This window comes from Mesoplodon mirus, assembly GCF_964341445.2.
Source record: "Mesoplodon mirus genome assembly, chromosome: 1".
In the NCBI taxonomy this organism is placed as follows: Eukaryota; Metazoa; Chordata; class Mammalia; order Artiodactyla; family Ziphiidae; genus Mesoplodon; species Mesoplodon mirus.
The window spans coordinates 1,020,337-1,042,818 of record NC_138976.1 but is presented as its reverse complement, the minus strand read 5'-3'; the positions used below and the strand labels follow the sequence as shown (position 1 = coordinate 1,042,818).

At 62.6% G+C, this 22,482-nt stretch overlaps 1 protein-coding gene across 2 annotated transcripts; it reads left to right on the top strand.

The window, feature by feature from the left end:
* The first annotated feature begins 633 nt into the window (after positions 1-633).
* On the top strand, positions 634-21,075 carry TRAF2 (TNF receptor associated factor 2). Of its 2 annotated transcripts, none has more exons than XM_082628629.1 (11): positions 634-687; positions 7,669-7,885; positions 8,345-8,423; positions 8,588-8,686; positions 12,785-12,946; positions 13,650-13,724; positions 15,270-15,344; positions 16,802-17,128; positions 17,606-17,783; positions 18,329-18,477; positions 19,128-21,075. In XM_082628629.1, the coding sequence occupies exons 2-11, from the start codon at positions 7,698-7,700 to the stop codon at positions 19,344-19,346; spliced, it is 1,551 nt and encodes a 516-aa protein (XP_082484755.1). In that variant the 5' UTR covers positions 634-687; positions 7,669-7,697; the 3' UTR covers positions 19,347-21,075. The 2 variants fall into 2 exon arrangements, with proteins under 2 accessions (XP_082484755.1, XP_082484756.1); XM_082628630.1 differs by lacking the exon at positions 634-687 and adding an exon at positions 5,687-5,960.
* Positions 21,076-22,482: the final 1,407 nt, after the last annotated feature.

Genomic DNA, 22,482 nt, shown 5'->3' with positions numbered 1-22,482 from the left:
GCACATTGTTTTGTTTGGTGGTGAAATTCACATAAGATAAAATTCACCGTTTAAACCTAACAATTCAGTGTAATTGTACTTTGTAATGTCGGGCAACCGTCGCCACTACCTAGATCTAGAACATTTCACTACTCCGAAAGGAGACTTCGCAAGCCTTCCTACCCTTTAGGTGAGCGGCGTCTAAATGTAACCCACACTGGGGCCCAGCCCTGCGCCTGGAGCTGACCCTCTGCGGGAAGCGCAGAGCACGCCCTCCGAACAGAGAGCCGAGCCCGCGCAGGCGGACTCTGCCTAGAAAGAGTCCGCGGGCGACTTAAGTACCCAAGCCGCGTCAGCTCCGCCCAATCGGCGCCCGCTGCGGCTCCCTGCGCGCTTCTGGTAGGCTGTTGTGTCAGTCAGTTAGTAGTGAGGGCCCGAGGCGGGAGGGGCGGGGGAGAAAGCTGGCCAATCGGCGCCCGCTGTGGCTCTCTGCGGGAGCTTGGTAGGCTTTTGTGTCAGTCCGTCAGGAGGGAGGGCCCGAAGCAGGGGGCGGGGGAGAAAGCTGGTCAATCGGTGCCCTGTGTGGCTTCCTGCGCGCTCCTGGTAGGTCCCCACATCAATCCATCAGGCGGGCTCGTGGGCGGGGCGGCGGCGGCGGCGGCGGCGGCGGCAGGCGGGCAGGCAATTCCGGGCGCGCGGCGGCGGTTGGTGAGTCGCGCTGCGGGGGTTGGGGGTCGGGGGTCGGGGTCGAGGTCGAGGGGCGGGGGCGGGGGCGCACGCGGTGCCCGGAGGCCCGGCGGGAGGCACGGCCGCCGCCTCGCGCGGGCCTGAGGGGATTTCTCGGAGCCGGAAACTGAAAGTCGGAGCGGGCTCCTCACAGGAAAGTTCGCGAACGGCGGGGCGTCCACCGCGGCCGGCCCGGGTCCGCGCGGGGTCCACGCCCGCCCGGGCCGCCCCCGAGCCTCGGCTGCGGCCCGCGGCGCCCCACCCCTTCTTGCCCCCGAGGGGCTTCCTGCCCCGCTCGGGGTCCGGACGGGCTCCGCGGGCGGCCTGGACCTCGGGGTCGCCGCTTGTCGCTTGCCGCCCTGGGCCCTCTCCCCGTGCCTCCGACCCCCCTGAGCTTGGGCCTTGTCCGACGGTGACACCGAGCCCCGAGGTGGATGGGGAGGATGCAGGGGTCTAGGGAGCTGCCGGGGCGGACGGAGCCTGGCGTGGGGACTCAGAAAACTGCTGTGTGTGCGGGGCCAGACGCTCCCTGGAGACAGAGCGGGCTCCTCGTGGACCGGACGGTGGGGACGGGGGAGAGCTGGGGACAGCTGCGCCTGTGACAGCAGCCGCTCCGCCCGGCCTTGAATCTAGCAGCGCAGGGGGCGTGCCAGGCCTGACGCCGGGCCTGCGTGACTCAGGGAGCACATGTCCCCGGCAGCGTTCAGCAACTCAGTTACTGGCTTTAGGTGGGGGTCCCAAGCAGCCCAGAACTGTTGTTTGAGGTTTTTTTAAGAGCTTTATTGCAGTGTAATTTACACACCGCAGAACTCACCGTTGCTTGAATTTCAGGCAAAACCCTAAGCGGTGCTTTTCTGAAAGCCTTTTCTTTCAGTGCTTTCAGCAGTAGCATCTTCACACATTCGAGCAGCCGCTCTCTCTGATTCCAGGCCCCAGCCTGGCCGGTCCCCCAACTCAGCCCCACGCCTGGGCACACAGCCCAGCCCCCCTGAGGCTGCAGCTCCCAAAGGCCGGAGCTGTGATTTGGGCCCCTGTGCTCTCTGGTCCTTCGGCCTGGGACGGCCCTGAGCGCGCCTCCTGACACACCCAGGCCGTGCCATGGGCCCTTCCGGGGTCCCCCCTGCGTCGCAGACCTCTGCCACCGGAGGTTGCATTGTGCCCTGTGGCCCTCGCCTGTTGACTGCATCGGTAGCGGTGCTGCCCAGCCTCCCCAGCTCCACGCGTGATGCACAGCGGGAGCCTGGACACATCCATGCGGAGCGACAGACAGAGTGAAGGTCACGTATTACATCACTAGCTCGCTCATGGGGAGACGAACACGCATGTCCTTCCTCTGGGGACCTGAAGAAATGGGTTGTTTCAGCAGTGGTCATAACCTGCGGACTAGAGCACAGAATTTACAGCCATCACTTGGTGCTGGAGGAAATGTTTTCTCCGGGAAGAAAAGGCCTTCTGACTTAGTTCTGAGCCAGGTGTGGGCCCCCCTCTGGCAGTGAGAGATGCCAGCCTGCCTGCCCGCCCGCCCGGTCAGCACACCAGCGCGGACTGGGCACGGTCCAGCAGGCGGGTTTCCACCGCAGGGCAGCGCACACATGGGTCAGGGGAGGAAGGTCCAGAGAAGAAAACCCAGAAAAAAATGACCCACAGGTTCCACAGATCATGCCAAGAATGGGGTGCACCCCTTCCGTCTGTTCCTGAGTCCACACCTGGGCCTGTTGCCCCGTCCTCCCTGTGTCCTGGGCCTGCTCCGTCACGGAGATGGGTGAGGACCGCTCCCCAAAGGCCTGGGCTGTGTTATCAGAGGGAGGACATGTCCTTGTTCCACAGTGCGGCTGACCCTCGGGTGAGGGGGGCAGGCTCCACGGAAGCTGTCCCCTGGCTCTGAGCAGGAACAGAGTGGCCACCGTGTTCCCTGCAGGGCCAGCAGGCGGTGGAGATGGCGTTTGGGGCAGGTGTTCTTGGGGACTGGCTGTGATTTAGGGAGGCGAGTACATAGCAGCGGTGTGGGTAGGAGGTGAGTAGTGGAGGTGACTACAGTGCGGGCTCCAGGATTGGGGTGCCCTGCTCTGTGGCGGGGTGGCGCCCGGCTGGGCCAGTGGTGCAGCACGGAGGAAGGGTCAGACACAGGGGTATAGGAGCCAGTGACCGGCGGGAGCCTTGGGAGCACGGAGGGCACCCCCGCACCTCCCATGGGCCCGGGTCCCTCATCCCTGCGTCCAGGCCCGCGATGCTGCCCGGGCCGAGGAACGGTGCGGGGAGGCGATGGTTTTTCAGGAAGCCGAGCAGCAGAGGCCCTGGAAGCCTGGGGGTCTGAGGGAGGAGCCCAAATCCCCAGCTCGTATTTCAGGGCCTCGGGAGGCTCCTGCAGTGAGTCAGGTCACAGTAGATGGTGGCTGGGCCCAGTGGTAGCAGTGTGGTCAGGTCCTGGATGTTTGTAGCGGGTAGAGCCAGTGGATTTCCTGGCCCGTTTGAGGTGGGCGTGAGGCGGGGCTGGGGCCTCAAAGGGGCAGAATCGCTGCGTCGTCATTGATCAGCGTCTCCCTGTTGATGGCCCCAGTTTTTCATAAGAATCTGGGTGTGTTGATGGCACGAGTAGCTGCGAGTGGGCGCAGGCGGGAAGGGACGGCGCAGCGTTTGCTGTGTGCTTTAGTGTAAACGGTTGCTGGGCGCTAAGTTGGTACCAGACCACTTGGCATCACGTTGAGCTTGAACGAAGATGAAAGTAGTGCCAGCGATGACGTTCGCGTGGATCTGAGGCCCTGGGGGCCCTCCGCGCTCGCACGCTGTGTGCGGTCACAGGTCCCTGAGAGTTGCTTCAGGAGTCTTGCACCTGGGGGCCCAGCGTGGCACGCAGCGGGGGCAGCTGTCAGTGGAGCGTGGATTTGGGGGAGTTTGGTCCTTGCGTTGGGGCATCCCAGAGGGAAGCTCCTGGGTTGAACCCGTGTGTCTGCTGGCAACAGGTGGCCCCCGGCAGCCAAGTGCTCCGACACCTGATGTGATGTTGGTTTGGGCAGCAACGTACCCTTCTTAGAATTAGTCCCTGACCCCCACACACCGGGCTGAGGACGGTGGAGCCCAGCTGCCCAGCGGCCTCCGGCTCAGTCGGGGTCTCGGTGATTTCTCACAGGGACGGCTCTTTCCCTGGGTCCTCCTGCTGTGTACCCAGGTGGGACCTGGGCCTGGGAAGGGGGCCTGCATCACAGGAAATGGCAGAACAGCGGTGGGGTGCCAGATGCCCCCCACTCTCCTGGGGGTGGGGAGGCAGGAGGGAGATGCAGCCCCACCTGGGGGGGCTTCTTTTGTGTTAAAACCGGTTTTTGAGGTTATTCTGCCATTGTTAATAGTATGAAGCAGGGTTACTCTGGATAAATGTGCGTGGTGTACCGTGACTAGGGATCTCGCCATCTTTTTTTCGACGCTCCGGGAATAGAAACTCCATCTCTTTCTTTTTAAAATGAGGTATACATGCAGCAAAAAGCACAAATCCTAAATGTACAGCCAGATGCACCTGTGTCCACATATACAGTCACTCCTCGCCTTCCAGAAGCCCTCGCGTCCCTCAGGCAACACTGACCCTCCTGCATGGAAAGCTTCTCTGTTTCGCTTCTCACAGGATCTCTGACTCCAAATGTGTGGGTTTCCCCGCACCAAGCAGTTCTGCCTTTCTTGATAGATGCCGACTGGGCATCCTGCAGTTTAATTCAGTTCTGACACTGGCCGCCTGGAGTTAGCACAGACCCCTTGTGTTAAGAGTTTGGTCACACAAGGCTGCCCCCACCCCACTTCAGATGCCAGTGGGGAGGCGGGGCCTCCCATACTTCTGACTGACCGACTGTAAATTGAGGGTCCCCATGACCCCCTCCTTGGGGTCAGTAATTTGCTAGAAGGGCTCGGAGAAACGTGTGTAACAGCCCGCTGGGAGAGACACACAGGGCCAGGTACAGGGAGGGACGCGGAGCCTCCACGCCCTCTCCAGCCCCCCCTTCCCAGCACCTCCACATGTTCAACCCAGAAGCTCTCCAAACCCGGTCGTTTAGGGTTTTCACCGGGGCTCCCTTCTGAAGGCAGGATTGATTGAATCACTGGTGATTCAGTCAATGGCCAGTGTCGCCGCCCCGCCCCCCACCCCCCGCCGTGGAGGTGGGGGTGGTGGTGAAGGGGCTTCTGAATAAACAGAGGTGCCCCTCTGTCCCCATGGCTCAGGAAGCCCCAGGGGTTCTGGGTCCTTTGTGCCAAGAACCGGACGAAGACCCAACGTCTGTTGTATCGCAGTTCCCAACCCCAAGGGTAACTGCTGCTCTAACTTCTATCGTCATAGGTTAGTTTCGCCTATCCTCAAGCTTCATGTAACTGGAATTATCCTGTAAATGATGTTGTGTACGTAGTAGAAATGCCGTTTCAACAAAATGCAAGTTTGTCGTATAAAGTTAGTGCATTCACGTCTGGAGCATATTTGGGGAGTGAATTAAGTGTGAGACCAGGGCCGGGCCGTGTGGGAATACTCGTTCACAGTCCCAGGCGAGTCGTGTGAATGGACGTAGTTCTTGTTTTTTACCACCTTGCCTGAGAGTCAGGATTTGGAAAATAAACTGGAAGCTTGGAAGGACCAGTAGGGGGTTTTGGTTCCATATTGGAGGCTTGTAACATCTGACCCCTAAGTACAAAGGCTGCCGGTCGCCCAGCCCCCAGCCCTGTGTGACTGCAGGTGGGTGGAGTGTGCGCGCCAGGAGGGTCCGAAAGGGCCCGAAACTCGGGGGGTTTCTTCTCATGCTTGGGCAGGTGGCCCAGCAGCAGCGGGTGGCTTTCAGCGCTGAGTTTGGGCACGGCGCTTTAGAGTCTGTGTGATGTTTTCCATTACAGTTCTTGAGGGTTCAAGTGTATAACTGTGACTTGAATAAGACATTTAAGGCCTTAAGCACTGAGACATCCTAGGGCGTGGCGGGGGTGCCCTCTGACCACGTGGCCGCCCACCCTCCTGCCGCGCCAAGTAGCCGTGACCACTGAGTGGGGAAGGCGAGGCCCACTGTGTGTTGGGGCCTTTTCCTTCTTTATTGCTCAAAAAAGAGACCGTTTGTGGTTCTTTTATGTCCAACAGGAGTAAAGGTCCATGGATTAATAAAATGGGCTCGATCTGCCACAGAAGGTGTGGTCAGTCGGCCAAAAAGTGTTTCCCCCAGGCCGGCCACATTCGGGCGGAAAGTCATCGCAAAAGAAGAAGGTCTCTCCTGACAGGTCCCCTGGAGACTGTGTTTGAGGTGGGCAACGAAAAAAGCGTCACCCTCATCCTCGCGCCTTGCACGAGCTTCATTTTTTATTTTACTTTCTGGCCCTGCCTGTGTAAAACATGGCTGCAGTCACAGAGGCCTTTGCGTTTCATCTTGTTTATTTTGTTTGTCTATTTATTTATTTATGGCTGCGCCGCGGCTCGTGGGATCTTAGTTTTCCCAACCAGGGATTGAACCCGCGCCCTCGGCAGTGAAGGTGTGGCGCCCTAACGAATTCCCACATTTCGTTTATTTAACACCTTATAACGAATACAGAGTTTCGACCTAAAGAAGGTGGCTTTTTTTTTCTAGTTATATTCAAAAATAAAAACTCCTCTTCCTCACGTAGTCTGGAGCCATGATGTTTTAAGCCATCAAGGTTACGAAATCAGTTTAGTAGCATGACCAGAAAAAGAGGGAAGCTAGGAACGTGATGCTTCTCACGTGGGAGGGAGTGCACCTTCACGGGCCTGTGTTCCAGACGCACACACGCGTGTGGCCACCACAGCCTGACCTTGAGCTGCCCTGGACCACACTGGGGGCGCGTCCTTGAGCTCTTGGGACTTTTTGTTCACATCGTCCACCAAAAGGTTTTACTAATAAGGGCACCTCTCATGCTTGCACATCTGTGTTGTGAGGGCTTGAAGGAATGAGATCCCCCAGCTGTCAAATGGACAGATGGACCCTCCAGGGGCCAGGCCTGCCAGTGTGAGGAGAGCACGAGAGAGGCAGAGGTGCCCTCCCGAGGTACCTGGGCACAGCGTCCCTTCTGTCGGTGGCTGGAGGCAAGAATGTGGGTTGGGAAACGTCCTGGGGGCTGCGGGGGCCCCCGAGTAAGGCCGCCTGCGTTACAGACCCCATGGCTGGTTGAGAGTGGCTTTGCCCAGCAGCTAGGGGACGACGCCGTCTGTGCTGTACCCTCGGTGTCAGGCCAGCTTAGGACAGTGCACGTGGCCTCCTGTGCACAGTCGCTGCCCAAGCAGACCCCCCCAGCCGCCCCGGAAAGGGGCAGAGTTTCATAGCATCCTGACTTGACCATGCCCAGACCCCAGGGCAGACGTGGGTGTGTGTACTGGGGGCATGAGGGGGCAGGGAGAGCTCTTTGGGGATTTGCACAAAGGGCTGGGGTGGCCTGCCAGGGTAGTGGACGATGAGCAGGTCTCTGAGTGCTGTGGGGGACCCTCCCCCCGCTCGCCTATCCTGGTTACCTTACCTTGGCGGCCTTACCAAGGCCTGGTGGACGGCAGAGGGCAGCTCTGAAGTGAGAGGGACCCTGGCTGTGGGGACGGAAGCAGAGCAGCAGCTGCACGCAGGCCACACCCCTGTCTTGGGGCTGAGGGTTGGTATGGCCGTCTCCTGGGCCTGCCCGGGGACGTCGCCTGCCAAGCTGTCCAATGTTCTAAGGACACATTCACACCTGGAGCCTTGGGGAGATGGCAGGGCGCAAGGATCGGGGTCCGCGATCACGGTCAGATGCGAGCCCAGCCAGCTGGCCCGGGAGCAGAGGCCCGGGCCGGGTGGCCACAAGGACAGCCCGCTGGGCCCAGGGCTGCAGCGGGCATGCGGGTGCCCGCCGTCTCAGCCTTAGCCTGGCCTGCGCGGCGCTCCCCGGAGCGCTGACGTCCTGCCTCTCAGAGGCCCAATGGCCCAGGCCTTGCACGTCCCCGGACCCGCCGTGACACGCTGTGCTCTCCCTTAGGGCTTGGCCTTGGTGGGGCTGCGGTGCTCATGGCTGCGGCCAGCGCGACCCCTCCCGGCTCCCTGGACCTGCTGCAGCCTGGCTTCTCCAAGACCCTCCTGGGGACCAAGCTAGAGGACAAGTACCTGTGCTCAGCCTGCAGGAACGTCCTGCGCAGGCCCTTCCAGGCTCAGTGTGGCCACCGCTACTGTTCCTTCTGCCTGAGCAGCATCCTGAGGTAGGGGCGCTGGGAGCAGCCAGGAGCGGATGCTGATGTCCGCGTGGCCCAGGGCTGCTTTGGTGTGGGGTGAAGTCAAGCATCTCCATAGGGTCTGTTTTTCTGCTTCTCCTTGTCTCTGGTGGGAACCGGACAGTTTAAAATTGCCTGGAGGCTCCCGCTCCCTTCACGCTGGGCGCCCGAGTCCCTGCGGGGTCGGGAGGTGGGGCCTCCGGCCCGTCAGCAGGAGGACAGCAGCCCCTGGTCCTGGCATCTGTCTGCGCGGGTCGCGTTCAGACGGGCCGGGGTTTGGGGCTGGGCCCTGAGCGTCTCGCACGGTGCGCCGTGTCCGTCGGCCGCCCCGGCGGCCGACAGAAGCTCCAGAGCCCGAGCCATGGCGTGGGCCTGTGTTGGCGAGGCCGCGGGCCTCCCACCCTCCATGGCGGGTTTCACAGCGCGGGCTCCCCCTCTCCCCACCAGCTCCGGGCCCCAGAACTGTGCCGCCTGCGTGAACGAGGGCATTTACGAGGAAGGCGTCTCTATCCTGGAGAGCAGCTCGGTGAGTGAGCCGTCCACGCTGATGGTGTCGAGGGGAGAGGGAGCCTGGGAACGGCTGCGGGAGAGGCTCCCCGGTCCCGAGCCTCCCCCGAAGGCTCGTGGTGTGGGGCGCCAGGCGGGTGGGCGGCTGGGAGAGGGCTTACCCGAGGGACGGTCTTTCCCCAGGCTTTCCCGGACAATGCTGCCCGCAGGGAGGTAGAGAGCCTGCCGGCCGTCTGTCCCAGTGAGGGCTGCACCTGGAAGGGGACCCTGAAGGAGTACGAGGTAGGGGCTGCCCTGCGCTGGCTGAAGCCCCTCCCGCAGAGCAGCTTCAAGCCCGCCTGACTCCCACGGAAGGGGGTGCAACTGCTGCTCCGGACGTGCCCACCTGGACTCTGGAGCCGGGGGAGCCGGGCGTGTGGCCGGGGGTGGGGTGCTCACCCTGTGTGGGCTGTTTGCTGGTGTGTCCGTGGACGCCGTCCTCTGGCCGCAGTGCGGTGGCGGGGAGCAGCGGTGTGTGCGGGGACCCTGGTCCGGCCCTGAGAGTGCCGCGCAGGCAGGAAATTAGCTTTCTCGCCGACGGGACTTTGTTGTCTTTCCTCACTTGGATAGTGCTGACACTGGAAGACTCAGGAGTAGCCTGCATGTCCATTCTGGGGTCACAGGAAGGCATCTGGCCAGTGACGAGGGCAGTGGCCGGGTGCATATCTTGCAGGCCTGTCTCTGCCGTGGGAGGCTGGCGTGTCGGGGTCCCTGTGTGCTGGGCCTCTGGCAGCTGAACCTGTGGCTGTGAGCCCAGCTGGATGCTCTTCCTGGTGATCAAACGCTCTTAAAAACTTACGTCTCCAAGGTGCCTGCGCACGAGTGTTCCCGGCAGCCAAGTGTCCCTGGCAGAGGGCAGGACACACAAGATGTGGGCTGGTCATGCCATGGAATAGTGTCCAGTCATGAGAGGAAGGGAACCCTGCCCCAGGCTACAGTGGGGACGGACCTTGGGGACATCACGCTGAGGCCACTCTCAATCAGCTTTGGGGTCTCAGTGAGATGAGCCCAGCAGAGAAGGACAGAACCTGCGGGAACCAGCCCTGTGAGACAGGAGGTGGAGTGGAGGCTGCCCGGGCCGGGAGGTCGTGTGCAGTGGTGCAGAGTAATGGGCTGGGTCCTCAAGGTGGGGAGGCCTTGGTGCTATCCCATGCGGCCGAGGCTGACGAGGCTGGAGGGGCTGTTTGCAGGGGACCCGGCTTGCCTACACGCATGGCTGCCCAGGCCACGGAGCAGCCTCCCTGCCATGGGGTGGGCGCCGGGCTGCGACTGAGTCACGACACAGGGGAGAGCCCATTGGCTCTGAAACTGGGGTCCTGAGTTCCTGGGGCTCCTCCTTCCTGTTCCCGTCCGGAGCGCTGCGCAGCGACGTCCTCTGGTCCTCTTGACCAACTCGACTTCGTGGGCTTCAGGCTCTCGGTTGCGTTTTGCCAGAGGAACAGCTTGGCCGTGTCTGGGGCTGGAGCCGGTGGTCGGGTGGGCAGAAGCTGGGCTTTCCTCTGACGGGCGCCTGGGCCCGGAAGCGGAGGTTTCTCTGTGCCCTTCCGGGGAGCAGGACTGCAGGCTGTGGACAGAGGCCTCCGATGCCCAGGGGCCACTGTGGGGCAGGGGCGCAGGCAGGGGGTGCTGCCGCCGAGGCCCTGCTCAGCAGATGGGCCTGAGCTGTTGTTGCCCGGCACTGTCCAGAGAGCTGGCCTCGGGGCAGGGTCTCTCCTGGGGGGGTGGGGAGCCCCAGCAGGGAGTGCAGTGGGTACTCCGTGTCGCCTTTTGAGGGGACCAAAGACCCCTGGGGACAGGCGGAATAACCCCAGCTCCCGAGTCCTCTGGGGTTTCTGCCGCCTCCAGGCCGCTGGTATGGGTGGCGGCTTTGCAGGCCCCTGGCCAAGGGCCTGGGACCGTAGCCAGCCCGTGGGCCCTGCGCCGGTCCTGCAGGCATGCAGGCTGGAAAGTCCCTGGCTGCACCCGGGGAACTCAGGAAAGTCCCTGGGGGTTGGTCACGTGGGAGACGGGCACTGCTCTGGGTCTCTCAGTGCAGCCTTTGACGTAGGGTAAACCTATCTCTAGCTGGGGTGAGACCCCACCTCAGGGCGTGGGGCGGCCACCTTGCTGCAGCGGTGGCCCCGCTTCCAGTCTGGAGCCAACACGTTTGCCCTTCGGGTTGCTCAAAATTGGGGCGGTGCTGGGAAATGCTGAGGCTGCGGCTGAGCTCCTGAGAGTGTGGAGAGATGGGGCAAATCCTGGTCAGCCTTTGAATAAGTTTTTCCTTTGCAACGATGTCTAGTATTTTCTAAAAACTCAGTGAATTAAGACTCCAGTTCAGTTAGAAGGTGTCAGGAGTGGCTGCCAAGTACACAGCAGCCCTGGGGACTGCTCTTCTGGAAGCGAGAAGCAGGGCCTGCGTGGAAGGAACAGCAGGGAGAAGGGGCCTCGGGCTTCAGAGGAGGGGTCCGGGCGGACCTGCAGGAGGACCAGGTTATGGGGACATTTTGCAGCTGAAAGGTGAGCAGAGTTGGATGTGCTCACGTGTCAGGGAATCCAAAGTTGAAATGCCTAAGCATTTAGCTTGAGTTCTGGTTGAACGCATATTGATTTCCCTGAGCGACCTGGTGGGAGTGGGAGCCCACGGAGCCCGTGCCAGCCTGTGAGGGTGCTGGTGCTCCTGCGCCAGGAATGGGCTTCGGGGGCGCTGAATCCCAGCGGCACCTGCTGAGTGGCGAGCGGTGTGGGGCCGGGTGGTCAGCGCTGGCTGCGGGTGTCCCTCTCCAGTTGTCCAGTGGCCCCAGGGCTCACCCTTGAGCATTTTCTTTTGCTTTGATCAGATCTAAGTGCCCTCTGGGTGCTGTCGTTTTTTGTTTCACGAGCGTGGTTGTTTCCGAGGCTCCCCTGTGGCTCGGTGTGATGGTTTGGGCTGTGCTCAGTGTGGCCAGACCAGGGCCCTGTCTGGGGAAGCTGGGGGTGCCCTGGCGGTCGAGGGAAGCTCCTCCCGGGCATGACCGCCGTGAAACCTTTGAGGAGCTGTTGCCGGAGCAGGAGCCCTCAGGGAAGGTGTCGCCTCTGCTTTGCTCCCTATACCTCATGGCGTCCTGCCCACCCGCACGGCCGGTCTGTGTCCTGGGGCCGGGCCTCTGCGGCAGCGTCCACGGAGCCCTGTCGGGTTGAGTGGGGTTACCGGGGAGGCTTGCTGAGAAGGCCGAGTTCCATCTGACGTGTGTCCCTGCGGGAGACGTGGAGCCCTGGGTCCTGTGAGGAGGCGGGAGTGCCACGGGCACCACATCTGAAGTCTCCGCATCCCGGCTGCTGGGAGAGCGCCACACGTGCCGTGTCTCTGGGGTTCACCTGGCACCACTTCTCACTCCCCGAATGGTGAGCTTTGGCCCCGGCAGCCGAGCCTGCTGCATGGGGTGGAGACTCAGCTGGCCTGTTCGCTCGGCCCCGGACTGTGGGCCACGTGGAGACAGAGCCCGCGGGAGGCTCCTCCTTCCTCAAGGTCACTGCGGCGGAGCTCTGCGAGCTCTGCAGGGGCCCTGAGCTGTCCCAGCTTGTCAGGCGCCCAGCCTGAATCTTGGTGGAGGTGCTGACCCCACGGCGTGGATGTGCTCGGTGCCCAGGCTGCGTACTTACCAGGGGTTGATTTTGTGTGATGTGTATTTGACCACAGTTTTTAAAAAACAACAGCAAACAAACCGTCATCTCCCGTTCTCTGCTTACTGGCCCGCCCTCTGTGCCCCTTCCCGGCCGGCGTTTCCTGAGAGCTGCACACAGCTTCTGTCTGTCCCGTAGGCTCGCGGCCCCGTTTCCAGGTCCCACCCTTTCTCACCTCTTCAGCCGCTGCCGCAGCCCCCCCAGTGCTGCGCTGCTCAGGGCCACGCCTGTCCGGGTCGGGCCCTTCCCGCGCTGCTGGCTTTGCTGGGCCCCTCCTGGGCCCCACCTGACCCTTCGGAAGCTCAGGCTGGGCCCCTGCCTCCCTGGCCACGTCACCCTGCACGTCCTCAGCTCCAGGAGGGCAGGGATGGGGGCTCTCAGCCTGGGCGTCGGGATGAGTGGGCGTCTGCGTTTCCGTCCGCTTCTCGCTCTGGTCCCCACGGCGTCACTTCTCTGCCCTCCGTCCACTTAGAACCTGTTCCCGCAGCCCCTCTCACTGTCCCCTCTGTGTCCTGAGGGTGGGGCGCCGCTGGCTGGATCTGGGTCCTGATCTCTGCGCTGGAGCAGGGTTAGAGGAGTGAATGCAGCGGCCCCCGTGGCCCAGCGCCGAGAACGGATCCAGACTGGGCTGCGGCCGGCGGGGCAGTGGCCCAGAACCCCACGGGCGCTCCGCCGATGCCTCACTCCCTTCATTGCCAGAGCTGCCACGAAGGACGCTGCCCGTTCGTGCTGACCGAGTGCCCGGCGTGTAAAGGCCTGGTGCGCCTGGGCGAGAAGGAGCACCACCTGGAACACGAGTGCCCGGAGCGAAGCCTCAGCTGCCGGCACTGCAGGGCACCCTGCTGCCCGGCCGACATGAAGGTGAGCGCGTGCCGGCGGGTCGAAGGCTCCTGGCGGCCCCGGGTCGGGGGTGAGCTCACACAGGGGGACGGCAGCGTGCGGCCACGCCACCCTCGCTCGGCCAGCAGCCTCCCTGGGTTCACCCCGAACGCCGTGTGGCTTTATCTGAAAGTTGTCGCTTGTTTGTGAAGGGCGGGCCACCTTCTCGTGGGTTACATCATGTCTGGAGCTTCACAGGGTTCCTGAGGTCACGAGCGAGCTCGGTGCCCACGTGTCCGGGGTCTGTCCGTGTGGGTCACGTGGATCTGCTGGGTCAGGACCCAGACGCCCCCCTGCTGGGTCTGCAGGTCTCTTCACCTGCAGCCTTTCCCTGTGGGCGTCTTTTTCTCTCTGCCGCGCTGTTAGTCTGCATTTGGCTGGTCGGGTCCCTGAGGTGTTTTTCACACCCGGGAAGCTCAGCTCTAGAGGCAGCCCAGGGGTCAGGGGTCTCGGAGGTGCTCTGGCCGCTTGGGTCCCCCGCCAGCAGGAAGTCCGCCAGCCTGGCACCCGGTGGCAGTACTCTCGGGGCGCTGGGGCGCTCCTCCTCCTGGTGTTGCCCCAGCGGCTGCCGGTCGAGGGCAGGTCCTGAATCTGCAGACCCCCGTGTCGCCCGCCGTCTCAGCCTCGGGGCTCAGGAGCGTTGCTGGCCCGGCCCCAGCTCTGATGGCTGCCACGTCTCTTCCAGGCGCACCACCAGGTCTGCCCCAAGTTCCCCTTGACCTGCGAGGGCTGCGGCAAGAAGAAGATCGCACGCGAGAAGGTAAAGCTCCCCTGGGGCCCCGCGCCGACCCGCTGGGTGTTCAGAGGACAGGCCACGCCTCGGCTCTGGGGGCGGGCTTGGGGGGGGGGGTGTCGCAGGCTCCTCCTCTTCCCGCCACCCCCTCCCACCCCCCTCCCACTGCGCAGCCTTGCATCTGAGCCACTTGGCCCCAGGGAGCGGGGATCTGGGCAGGTGGACTGTTTACCTGGCTCTTCTCACTGTGGGAGGTCTCTGTCCCTGAGGACGGGGCAGTGGCTTGTCTGTGCTCCTGCTGTGGCGATGGTTCCACAGGCAGGCCCCCAGGCCCACCCTGGCTGTGCTGGGAGCTGAGTCGGTGGTGGCCAGGCGGCCTCCATGCTCTGGGAGGGAGGGCATATGCTCACATGCCTGTGGGAAGCCCACGCCTGACCCCGGGGAGGCAGCTGCAGTTTGTTCGATGAGGGCCCTTCGTCTCCTTTCTTCTGAACTTCTGAGGTTGGTCTCTCGTGTATTTGTCCAGCGGTTATAGTGCTCCAGGGCAAGAGCTGGGAAGAGGGTGATTCCGGAAGCTGGTGGGGCTCGGATCCCTCCCAAGCTGTCCTCGGTCGCGCACGCCTCTCCCACATGATGGGTGAAGACAGCATCCAGGCTAGTTTAGGTGGCATTTCTCAAGTTGTGAGCGTGACCCAGAGCTTTCTGCCTGAATTTCACCTGCGTTTCTCTTCCTGGGGAGCATTTGTGACTCCTGCGCATTACTTGACGGGCATTTGTCCTCTTTTTTCTGTTTTTGGAGCTCTTTGTAAATCAGGGCTGTAAGTTGCAGTTATTTGTCCTTTTAGTTAATGGTATTTTTGGTTTGTTTTTGGTTTGGGGGGCACTTTTCAAGGTTTTTCTCATTGTTTCTGGATTTTGATCCAGAGTTGGGATTGTTTTCCGCTCCCAGGTACAGAGGAAATTCTCTGTCTCCTGCAGGTGTAAGTCTGATTCCTCACATTTTGGGTCCCTGGCAGGTGGAGGCCAGTGGCTGCCCCTTCCCCTCCCCCCACTTCGGGCAATGTCGGTCTGGCTGTGTCTCCCTCGGCCCAGGCACTGCCCGGGTCAGCTGGCCACCCTCTGGGTCTTGGGTTCTGCTCTGCTCTGAGTGTGGCCATGGGCCAGCGCCCCGCTGGGTCAGCGTGGGGGTCTGATCCCCGGTCAGGCTGCTTCTCCTCACTCCTGGCTCCGTTTGGAAGCCAGGCTGTCGGCCCCCAGGCCCCAGGGCCTCAGACCGGCCTGTGAGGGAGGAGGTGGGCAGGGCTGCTCTCTGGGACGCAGAGGCCCACGCACGGGACGGGCTCTGCGGGTGATCCCAGACGGCCCGTGTGCCTCAAACACACACGTGCACGCGTTTGCGTGTGTGCTCGAATGTACACTGCAGCTTTGGGGGCAGGTCATTGGGTTTCGTCCGGCCCAAGAGTGCAGAGGCCATTGGGGCGGGTGCGAGGGTCCTTTGGTGGGACGCTGGCCCAGTTGGTACAGGAGCGGCTGGAGCTGAGGAGGACCGGGCTCTGATGTCAGGACCGTCAGTTTCAGGACCACGTCAGGACATGTGGCAGATGCCGAGTCCCCTGCAGGTTCCACGCTGTCGGCTGCCCCGAGATGGTGAGTCCAGGTCTGCGGCGGGACCGCCGGGAGCTCCTGGGTCCCACGCAGAGGCCGGCGGACGTGACCGCACCCTGCGGACACGGCCTCCACTCCACCTCCAATCCGGCCCTCAGGTGTCCCGGCTCTGTCCATTCGTCCTCCAGGTGATCCCTGGTGCCCAGCCTTGACCGCCCAGCTGCTGGGAACCCCCAGCGTGTCGCAGCCCCCTGAGGTCTAGCGATGCCCCCTCTGCCCGTCCTCTCACCTCCCCCAGAAAGCACACCTTGCTCCACCTGGCTGTTCTGGCCAAAAGCCCAGTGGTCGTTCTGGACCCGCCTCCTGTCTCTCCCAACACATCCAGTCTCCCAGAAAGCCTCCATTCTGCCTGCAGACGGGTACTAGAGCCTCTCTGCCTCCCCGCCTCCCCTCTGTGGCCTGTGTGGCCCTCCTGCTTGATCGCACCCCGGTCACTGGCTTGGCTTTCCTCCAGCACGCTGACATTCCCCAGGTCCTGACCCACCTCCTCTCTGCCCGCCTTACCTGCCAGCTTCTGTGCGGCTCCCTCGGGCCCGGGCAGCTCCCTGCTCATGTGGCCCTCGCCCTCCTTTCCTACCTGTTCTGTGCCCCCGAGGGCTGGGCGTGTGCAGGCCCTGCAAGCGGAGGCCGGCTCCATAGATAGGGGCGCGCCAGCCCTCTGCTCTCAGCGACAGCCCAGCAGCATTTCCGGTGGCAGCAATCGTGGCGGTGTTGTCACTTGGTGACGTCACGACACTTGGTCCCGGTGTCCGGCTTTGTTGTTTCTAACGAGAGCGAACAAGGGCAACGCCCCTTCCGTCCCCTTGGTTTGTGTCTGACGTCCTGCTTCTGGGCAACGCAGTGCTGGTCGTTTCCCGTTCAGGCCCGGGGATCCCTGGCGTGGGGGCCGTTAGAGGCCAGAGGAGGGGCCTAGGGCACACGCTGCCACGGCCTCTTCACGTCCCACTGAGGACGAGTGTCCTATTGACCCTGTGGATCCAGCCAGCCTTGGCCCAGCTTCTGGAAGCCTCAGGTCCCCGGCCATCCCAGGGCGCTCCCGGGCGCTGGGCCTCACGTGGAGGTTTGTCCCTTTCTATCCACTTTGGGCTTTTTGAGGCTGTCTGACCCTCCAAACTCGTTGTGGAGCTTTGGACGGGATGTGGCTGCAAAGCCAGGTCCGTAGGGACTATTTAAGATGAGTTCTATTCCTCTCCCCCCCGCCCAGCCGCGGCCACTTCTTTCGCGGTGTCTCTCCCATCACCTGAAACACGAGTGAGTCACGTAGGGAGGTCTGTGTTTCGCAGATGTGGTTGAGTTCAGACAGTGACAGACGCAGCGCTGGCAGGTGAGCGAGAGGGCAGGTCACCCTCGTGTCGCTGCCGCGCGCCGGGCACCGGTGCTCTGTCGAGGTGTAAGGCCGCGGGCCCCCAGGGCTGAGTGCGGGTGTCATGCCTCGGCAGGTGGAGGGCGAGAGGCTGCAGGAGCACGAGGCGCAGCGGCTCCGGGAGCACCTGGCCCTGCTTCTGGGCTCCCTGCTGCAGGCTGGGCCCCCGCTCCTCGGCCAGGGCGAGCAGGGCTGGGGGGCCAGCACGCCGGGCCCGGGGGCAGCGCCCTCCCAGGTGGCGGAGCTGCTGCAGAGGTGCGAGGCCCTGGAGCGGAAGACGGCCACCTTCGAGAACATCGTCTGCGTGCTGAACCGGGAGGTGGAGCGGGTGGCTGTGACTGCCGAGGCCTGTGGCCGGCAGCACCGGCTGGACCAAGACAGGATCGAAGCCCTGAGTAATAAGGTTTGTGCCCGCTCGCCCGCAGTGCCCAGGCCTCGTTGGGCGGGTGCCAGGAGCTCGGGGCTGCAGAGCCAGGAGTTTGGGGGCAGCGCCTGCATTTCCAGCGGGCACTCGGCTCTCCGCGCTGGGCCTGAACGGAGCTCCTCTCTGAGCCCCTTCCCCACAGGGCCCGACGCGGGGCTCAGAGAGGCCGAGGGTGGAGCCTCTTCTCCGACTGGGGGGCAGAGGTGGCCGTGGGGACCGTGCCTGGCGCTTCATGCGGGTCCCACGAGCGCGTTTCCTCCTGGGGTCGGGGGTCTCGTGGGCTTGGAGCCCATCCGAGAGCAGCTGACCCAGCAAAAGGCTGAGGCGCTGGGCACGGGGGTCGCTTCATAGCGCGTTCCTGCCAGAGGGCAGCTGGTCTCTGTGGAGGCGGGTGAGCCCCAGGCCCCTCTGGCCCGGCGCCCCAGGGGCGCATCCTGACAGGCCCCATGCCCCCAGGTGCAGCAGCTGGAGAGGAGCATCGGCCTGAAGGACCTTGCCATGGCCGACCTGGAGCAGAAGGTCCACGAGATGGAGGCGTCCACCTTCGACGGGGTGTTCATCTGGAAGATCCCGGACTTCGCCAGGAAGCGCCAGGAAGCCGTGGCTGGCCGCATGCCCGCCATCTTCTCCCCAGGTGTTCTTCCGGAACTCGCCCTCCCCCTGAGCTGCTGCTACCCTGGGCCCCCGCATGCCCGGGCTGGGGTCTGCCCCCTGCTGCGGCCGGGAGCAGCAGGGTGCCCCGGCAGAGCCAGCTCCTGAGCCCACAGTCACCGGCCTCACGTCAGGGTCACGTCTCGTTCCTTAAACGGCGGCGCACCACGTCCGTGGTCACCCCGCCGCTCCCCGTTGGACGTGAGGCTCGTCCAGGTCGGGCTCAGTCCAACCGCAGCCCCTCTGCCCAGAGCCCCTGCCTGGTGCTCGAGTCTCAGTCCAGCCCCTGAGGTTCCTTCCCGGTTGGTAGCAGGGCCAGTGCGGGGTCGCATTTAGGGTTTCCTAAAAGTGCCGTGTCTGATTACTACTTCCGTTTTTAAGAGAAGTCTGTCTGCACGAGCAGCTGACTGCGTGCCTGGAGGAGAACGTTCGCTCCTTGTGCCCTCCACCCTGAGTGGCGTGTGTGTGTTTCCTGGGGAGGTGGCCGCATGGGCTGAGCCCTGGGCGCTCACCAGCACCTCCCCACAGCCTTCTACACCAGCAGGTACGGCTACAAGATGTGTCTGCGCGCCTACCTGAACGGAGATGGCACTGGGCGTGGGACGCACCTGTCCCTCTTCTTCGTTCTGATGAAGGGCCCCCACGACGCCCTCCTGCGCTGGCCCTTCAACCAGAAGGTGCGCGAGACCCTGCCCCGGCTGTGCGGGCACGCGGGAGCCCCTGGGTGACAGGTGTCGGCGTCACCACACCTCAGTGCTCGGGCAGTGTCGTCGTCTCCTGGGCCGCGCCGCCGGTCAGCCACTCAGGACCAGCAGTTAGTGGTGGGGCTGCCTCGGAGAGCTTGTCCCAAGGAAGGGGGGCCGCCAGGGGGCCTTGATCTGAGGGCATGGCCCAACCCTTGGGAAGCCAGAGCCCACGCGGGGGAGGAATTGGAGACCCGGGCACTAGTCAGGACAGACGCCATGACGACACTGGGCAGTCCTGTGGCCCTCGTGGAGGAGGTGGCGTCACTGAGCACGGGGCCAACTCGTGCTTCTCCCTGAGGGGTGCTGTTCCTGGGGGTGGGGACAGCCGCGTGGGCTCTTTGGTGAGAAAACGTCCCTTAGACAAGTGTTGTCAGAAAAAAGCACAAATGGACGTGGCGCGGGGTGCTGGGCTTCAGCCTCGGATGCTGGTGTCAGTGGACAGAAAACGCCGGGATGGGCACAGATGGACAGACCGGGCCAACCCGTGGCGGCTGTGCTCCCGGCACTCGACTGCAGAGCGGGCTCCTGGCGGCTGGGCAGGCTGTGACTCACGTGCTGTCCCCTGGGCGCTCTCCTCCCAGGTGACCCTGATGTTGCTGGACCAGAACAACCGGGAGCACGTGATTGACGCCTTCAGGCCCGATGTGACCTCATCCTCTTTCCAGAGGCCGGTCAGCGACATGAACATCGCGAGCGGCTGCCCGCTTTTCTGCCCCGTCTCCAAGATGGAGGCCAAGAATTCCTATGTGCGTGACGACGCCATCTTCATCAAGGCCATAGTGGACCTGACAGGGCTCTAGCTGCTGCCCACGGGAGCGGGGCCACCGCGCTGGGCGGGCACCTGCGAGCTCACATCCCACAGGCAGGGGCTGTCTCCCGGGAAGGGGTTCAGCCCAAGGCCATCGGGGTGGGCTGTAGGCCCGTGTGTCCCCAGCGGGTGGGCCGTGCAGGTGTGGAGCCCTCAGCCTGCAGCGGGGCGGCCGGGGCCACAGTGAGGAGCTGCTGGAGAGGAGGGGCGGTCTCGGGCCCGGCTGCTGCTCCAGGGAGAGCCCTGTTGGGCCATTCTGACCAGGCCAGCAGGCGGGGAGGGCATCCCGTGTCCCCTGCCCCGTGGCGCGTGCAGGGCGCACGTCCAGCGCCCCCCTGCCCAGCCCCCGCAAGACACGTTGTCTTCCCTGTTGGGTGTGGAGGAGTTGCTGTTAAATCTCTGAATCTCTTCGGTGAGTGGTGTCCATCTGGCTCTCGTCCTGGCCATCAGTGACTCTGGCCGGGGCCTCCTGGCCTGCTGGCCTCCATGCCCTGTGTGCCGCCAGCTCCTTGAGCGGTTCCGTGGGCTCCCTGACACTGCAGGTTGGCTCGTGCGGGCCTCAGTGAAGCCAGCCGTTCTCTCTTCTGGGATGTTACTAGCTGGGCAGCTCCTCGTCCCTCAGGCCTCCCCAGGGGCTGCCCTGGAGAGCAGGGCCACGTGCGTGCCCCCGATTCTGGGCCTGCCCCGCCCCTCCGTGCAGGGCCCCCGGGCCTGGAAGAGTGGCCGATGGCTTCGTCTGTGTTTGGGACCTGACAGGTGGCGTCTCCCCAGGACCAGGACTTGCCCGGCCTCCAGGTGTTCCTTCGACAGTGGCAGAGCCCGGGCAGCCTGAGCACAGGCTTGCACCTCGGCTGGACCTGGTCAGGGCCTCAGCCCGGGGCTGCAGGATGGGCACGGCATCCTGGCCGGGAGCTGGCCACACCCAGGTGCACTAGTGACCAGGACTGGGTGCTCAAGAGCCGGAGTCCTTACAGAGGACCTGTGACAACATTGTCACTTCTCTATTTTGAGAAGTTAAAGAATTGAAAGGCACAGAGAATAATAAGCTCCGTGTGTCCAAAATTAACAGATGTACACGTTTTGAATTATGTATTTTAATTAAAAAGAAACATTGCAGAAAAGTTAAAGTCCTGCTTCCTTTCCCTCTCACCACCTCCGTCACTGGCCAAGGCACCACCCTTGTGGCACCGCCCTCGTGGATTTGGAGCCTTTTGTTTTAATTCTTGTCTCTGTGCGTGGTCACCCACAAGTACGCCTCATGTACCGAGTCCTCTGCAGACCCCTCTTCCCCTCCCCCAGGGGAACGCCTGGCGTGCTGAGCACCGCACGGTGGGGCAGACGCAGACGCAGACGGTATCCCTCCTCCACGTTCCCACGGGCACGTGCCTCCCCACTCTGCCCTTCTAACCTGGACAGAGCATCCCCGCTGCTGCCCGTCCCATCCCGTCCAGCCCTTGCTGCTTGTGCGTGCAGGCTTGTGGCTCCTCCAGGGTCCCTGCCTGCCGCCCGCCTGCCTATTGGGGTGTTGGTCCTGTTTTCCTCCTGGTCGGAGGGAGCTCCCAATATTCCCGGAAACTGGCCCTGGAGCACATGCGGGCTGTGTGTGCAAGTGTGTACAGAAATGGAGCACTTGGACACACGCGGGTCATGGACAGTGCCACTGGCCACTTAGTCAAGAAGTCCCAGCCCCCCGCCCCCACCGGCCTGACAAATACTGTTTTCTTTTGATGGTTTTTTCTTTTTTTAACAAATAAAATTTATTTATTCATTTATTTATTTATGGCTGTGTTGGGTCTTCATTGCTGCACGCCAGCTTTCCCTAGTTGCAGCGAGCGGGGGCTACTCTTCGTTGCAGTGCGTGGGTTTCTCATTGTGGTGGCTTCTCTTGTTGCAGAGCACGGGCTCTAGGCGCCTGGGCTTTAGTAGCTGTGGCACGCGGGCTCAGTAGTTGTGGCTCGCGGGCTCTAGAGCGCAGGCTCAGTAGTTACGGTGCACAGGCTTAGTTGCTCAGCGGCACATGGGATCTTCCCGGACCAGGGCTTGAACCCGTGTCCCCTGCATTGGCAGGCGGGTTCTTAACCACTGCGCCAACAGGGAAGTCCTCTTCTGATAGTTTTAAAGTTTTGTTTTTAACATACTGGGTTTTTATATTTGAAGTTTGTTTATATATGGTGTTTGTGTATGTGTTTCCATCAGGTCAGTTCAGGTTAAGCCGAGTAGATTAGTGAGTTTGTTTCCTTACCCTTAAAATGAAAGAACAGTAAAATGAGAGGCATAGAAAGATACTCTCCACCCACAAGGACAAAGAGCGGGAAGAAGGTGATAGCAGAAGGAAGACTTGAGCCCGTTCGTTGGGAGGTGGGACGTGGGCACGGGAGTGGCTGCCCCAAGGTGCCCAGGGTCCGGAGAAGGCAGCGCTGGAAGGGCGTGGGCTCAGAGACTGCAGCGGCAGAGGTCTCCATCTGGGGGACTTGCCAGAGGAGCTCGGGACAGGTGCCCGCCCTGCGATGGAGCGAGGAGTGGACGTCTGCAGTCAGGACTGCAGGTGCCGGCCCTGCCCTCGAGGAGTGTGAGCTGCTGTGGGGTCACTTCTGCCAGGAAACCAGAGTTCCAGGGGGAAACTGAGCTCCAGAGGAGGAACCCGGGGGCGGGCCGCTGCCTTGTAACCTGGTTTAGGACGTTCCCGTCACCCACCCCCTGCCCCTGGCAACCACTGACCCACCAGTCTCCACCAATTTGCCTGTTCTGGACATTCGTATAAGCAGAGTCGCACAACCTGGCCTTTGACGTCTGCTTCTTGGAGCATAAGGTTTTCAAGGTTCCGCAGCCTCAAGCCGAGTGACCCTCCCGGTGTGGATGGACACACAGTAATGGACTTGTGGGTGGGTCCGCCTTTGGCTGCTGTGAGCATTGTGTACGAGTCTTAGCATGGACGTGTGTGTCCCTCTCTCCTGGAAGATGCCTCCGAGGGGAGCTGTGGGGCGTGTGTTTAACTATTGGAGGAGCTGTCAAGTTACCTTCCAAAGTGGCTGCACCATCTGGCATTCCCACTGGGATATGAGTTTTAATTTATGCCTTTATTTTATGCCTTTAATTTATGCCTACTCCCTTGTCTTCCATGTTATCTA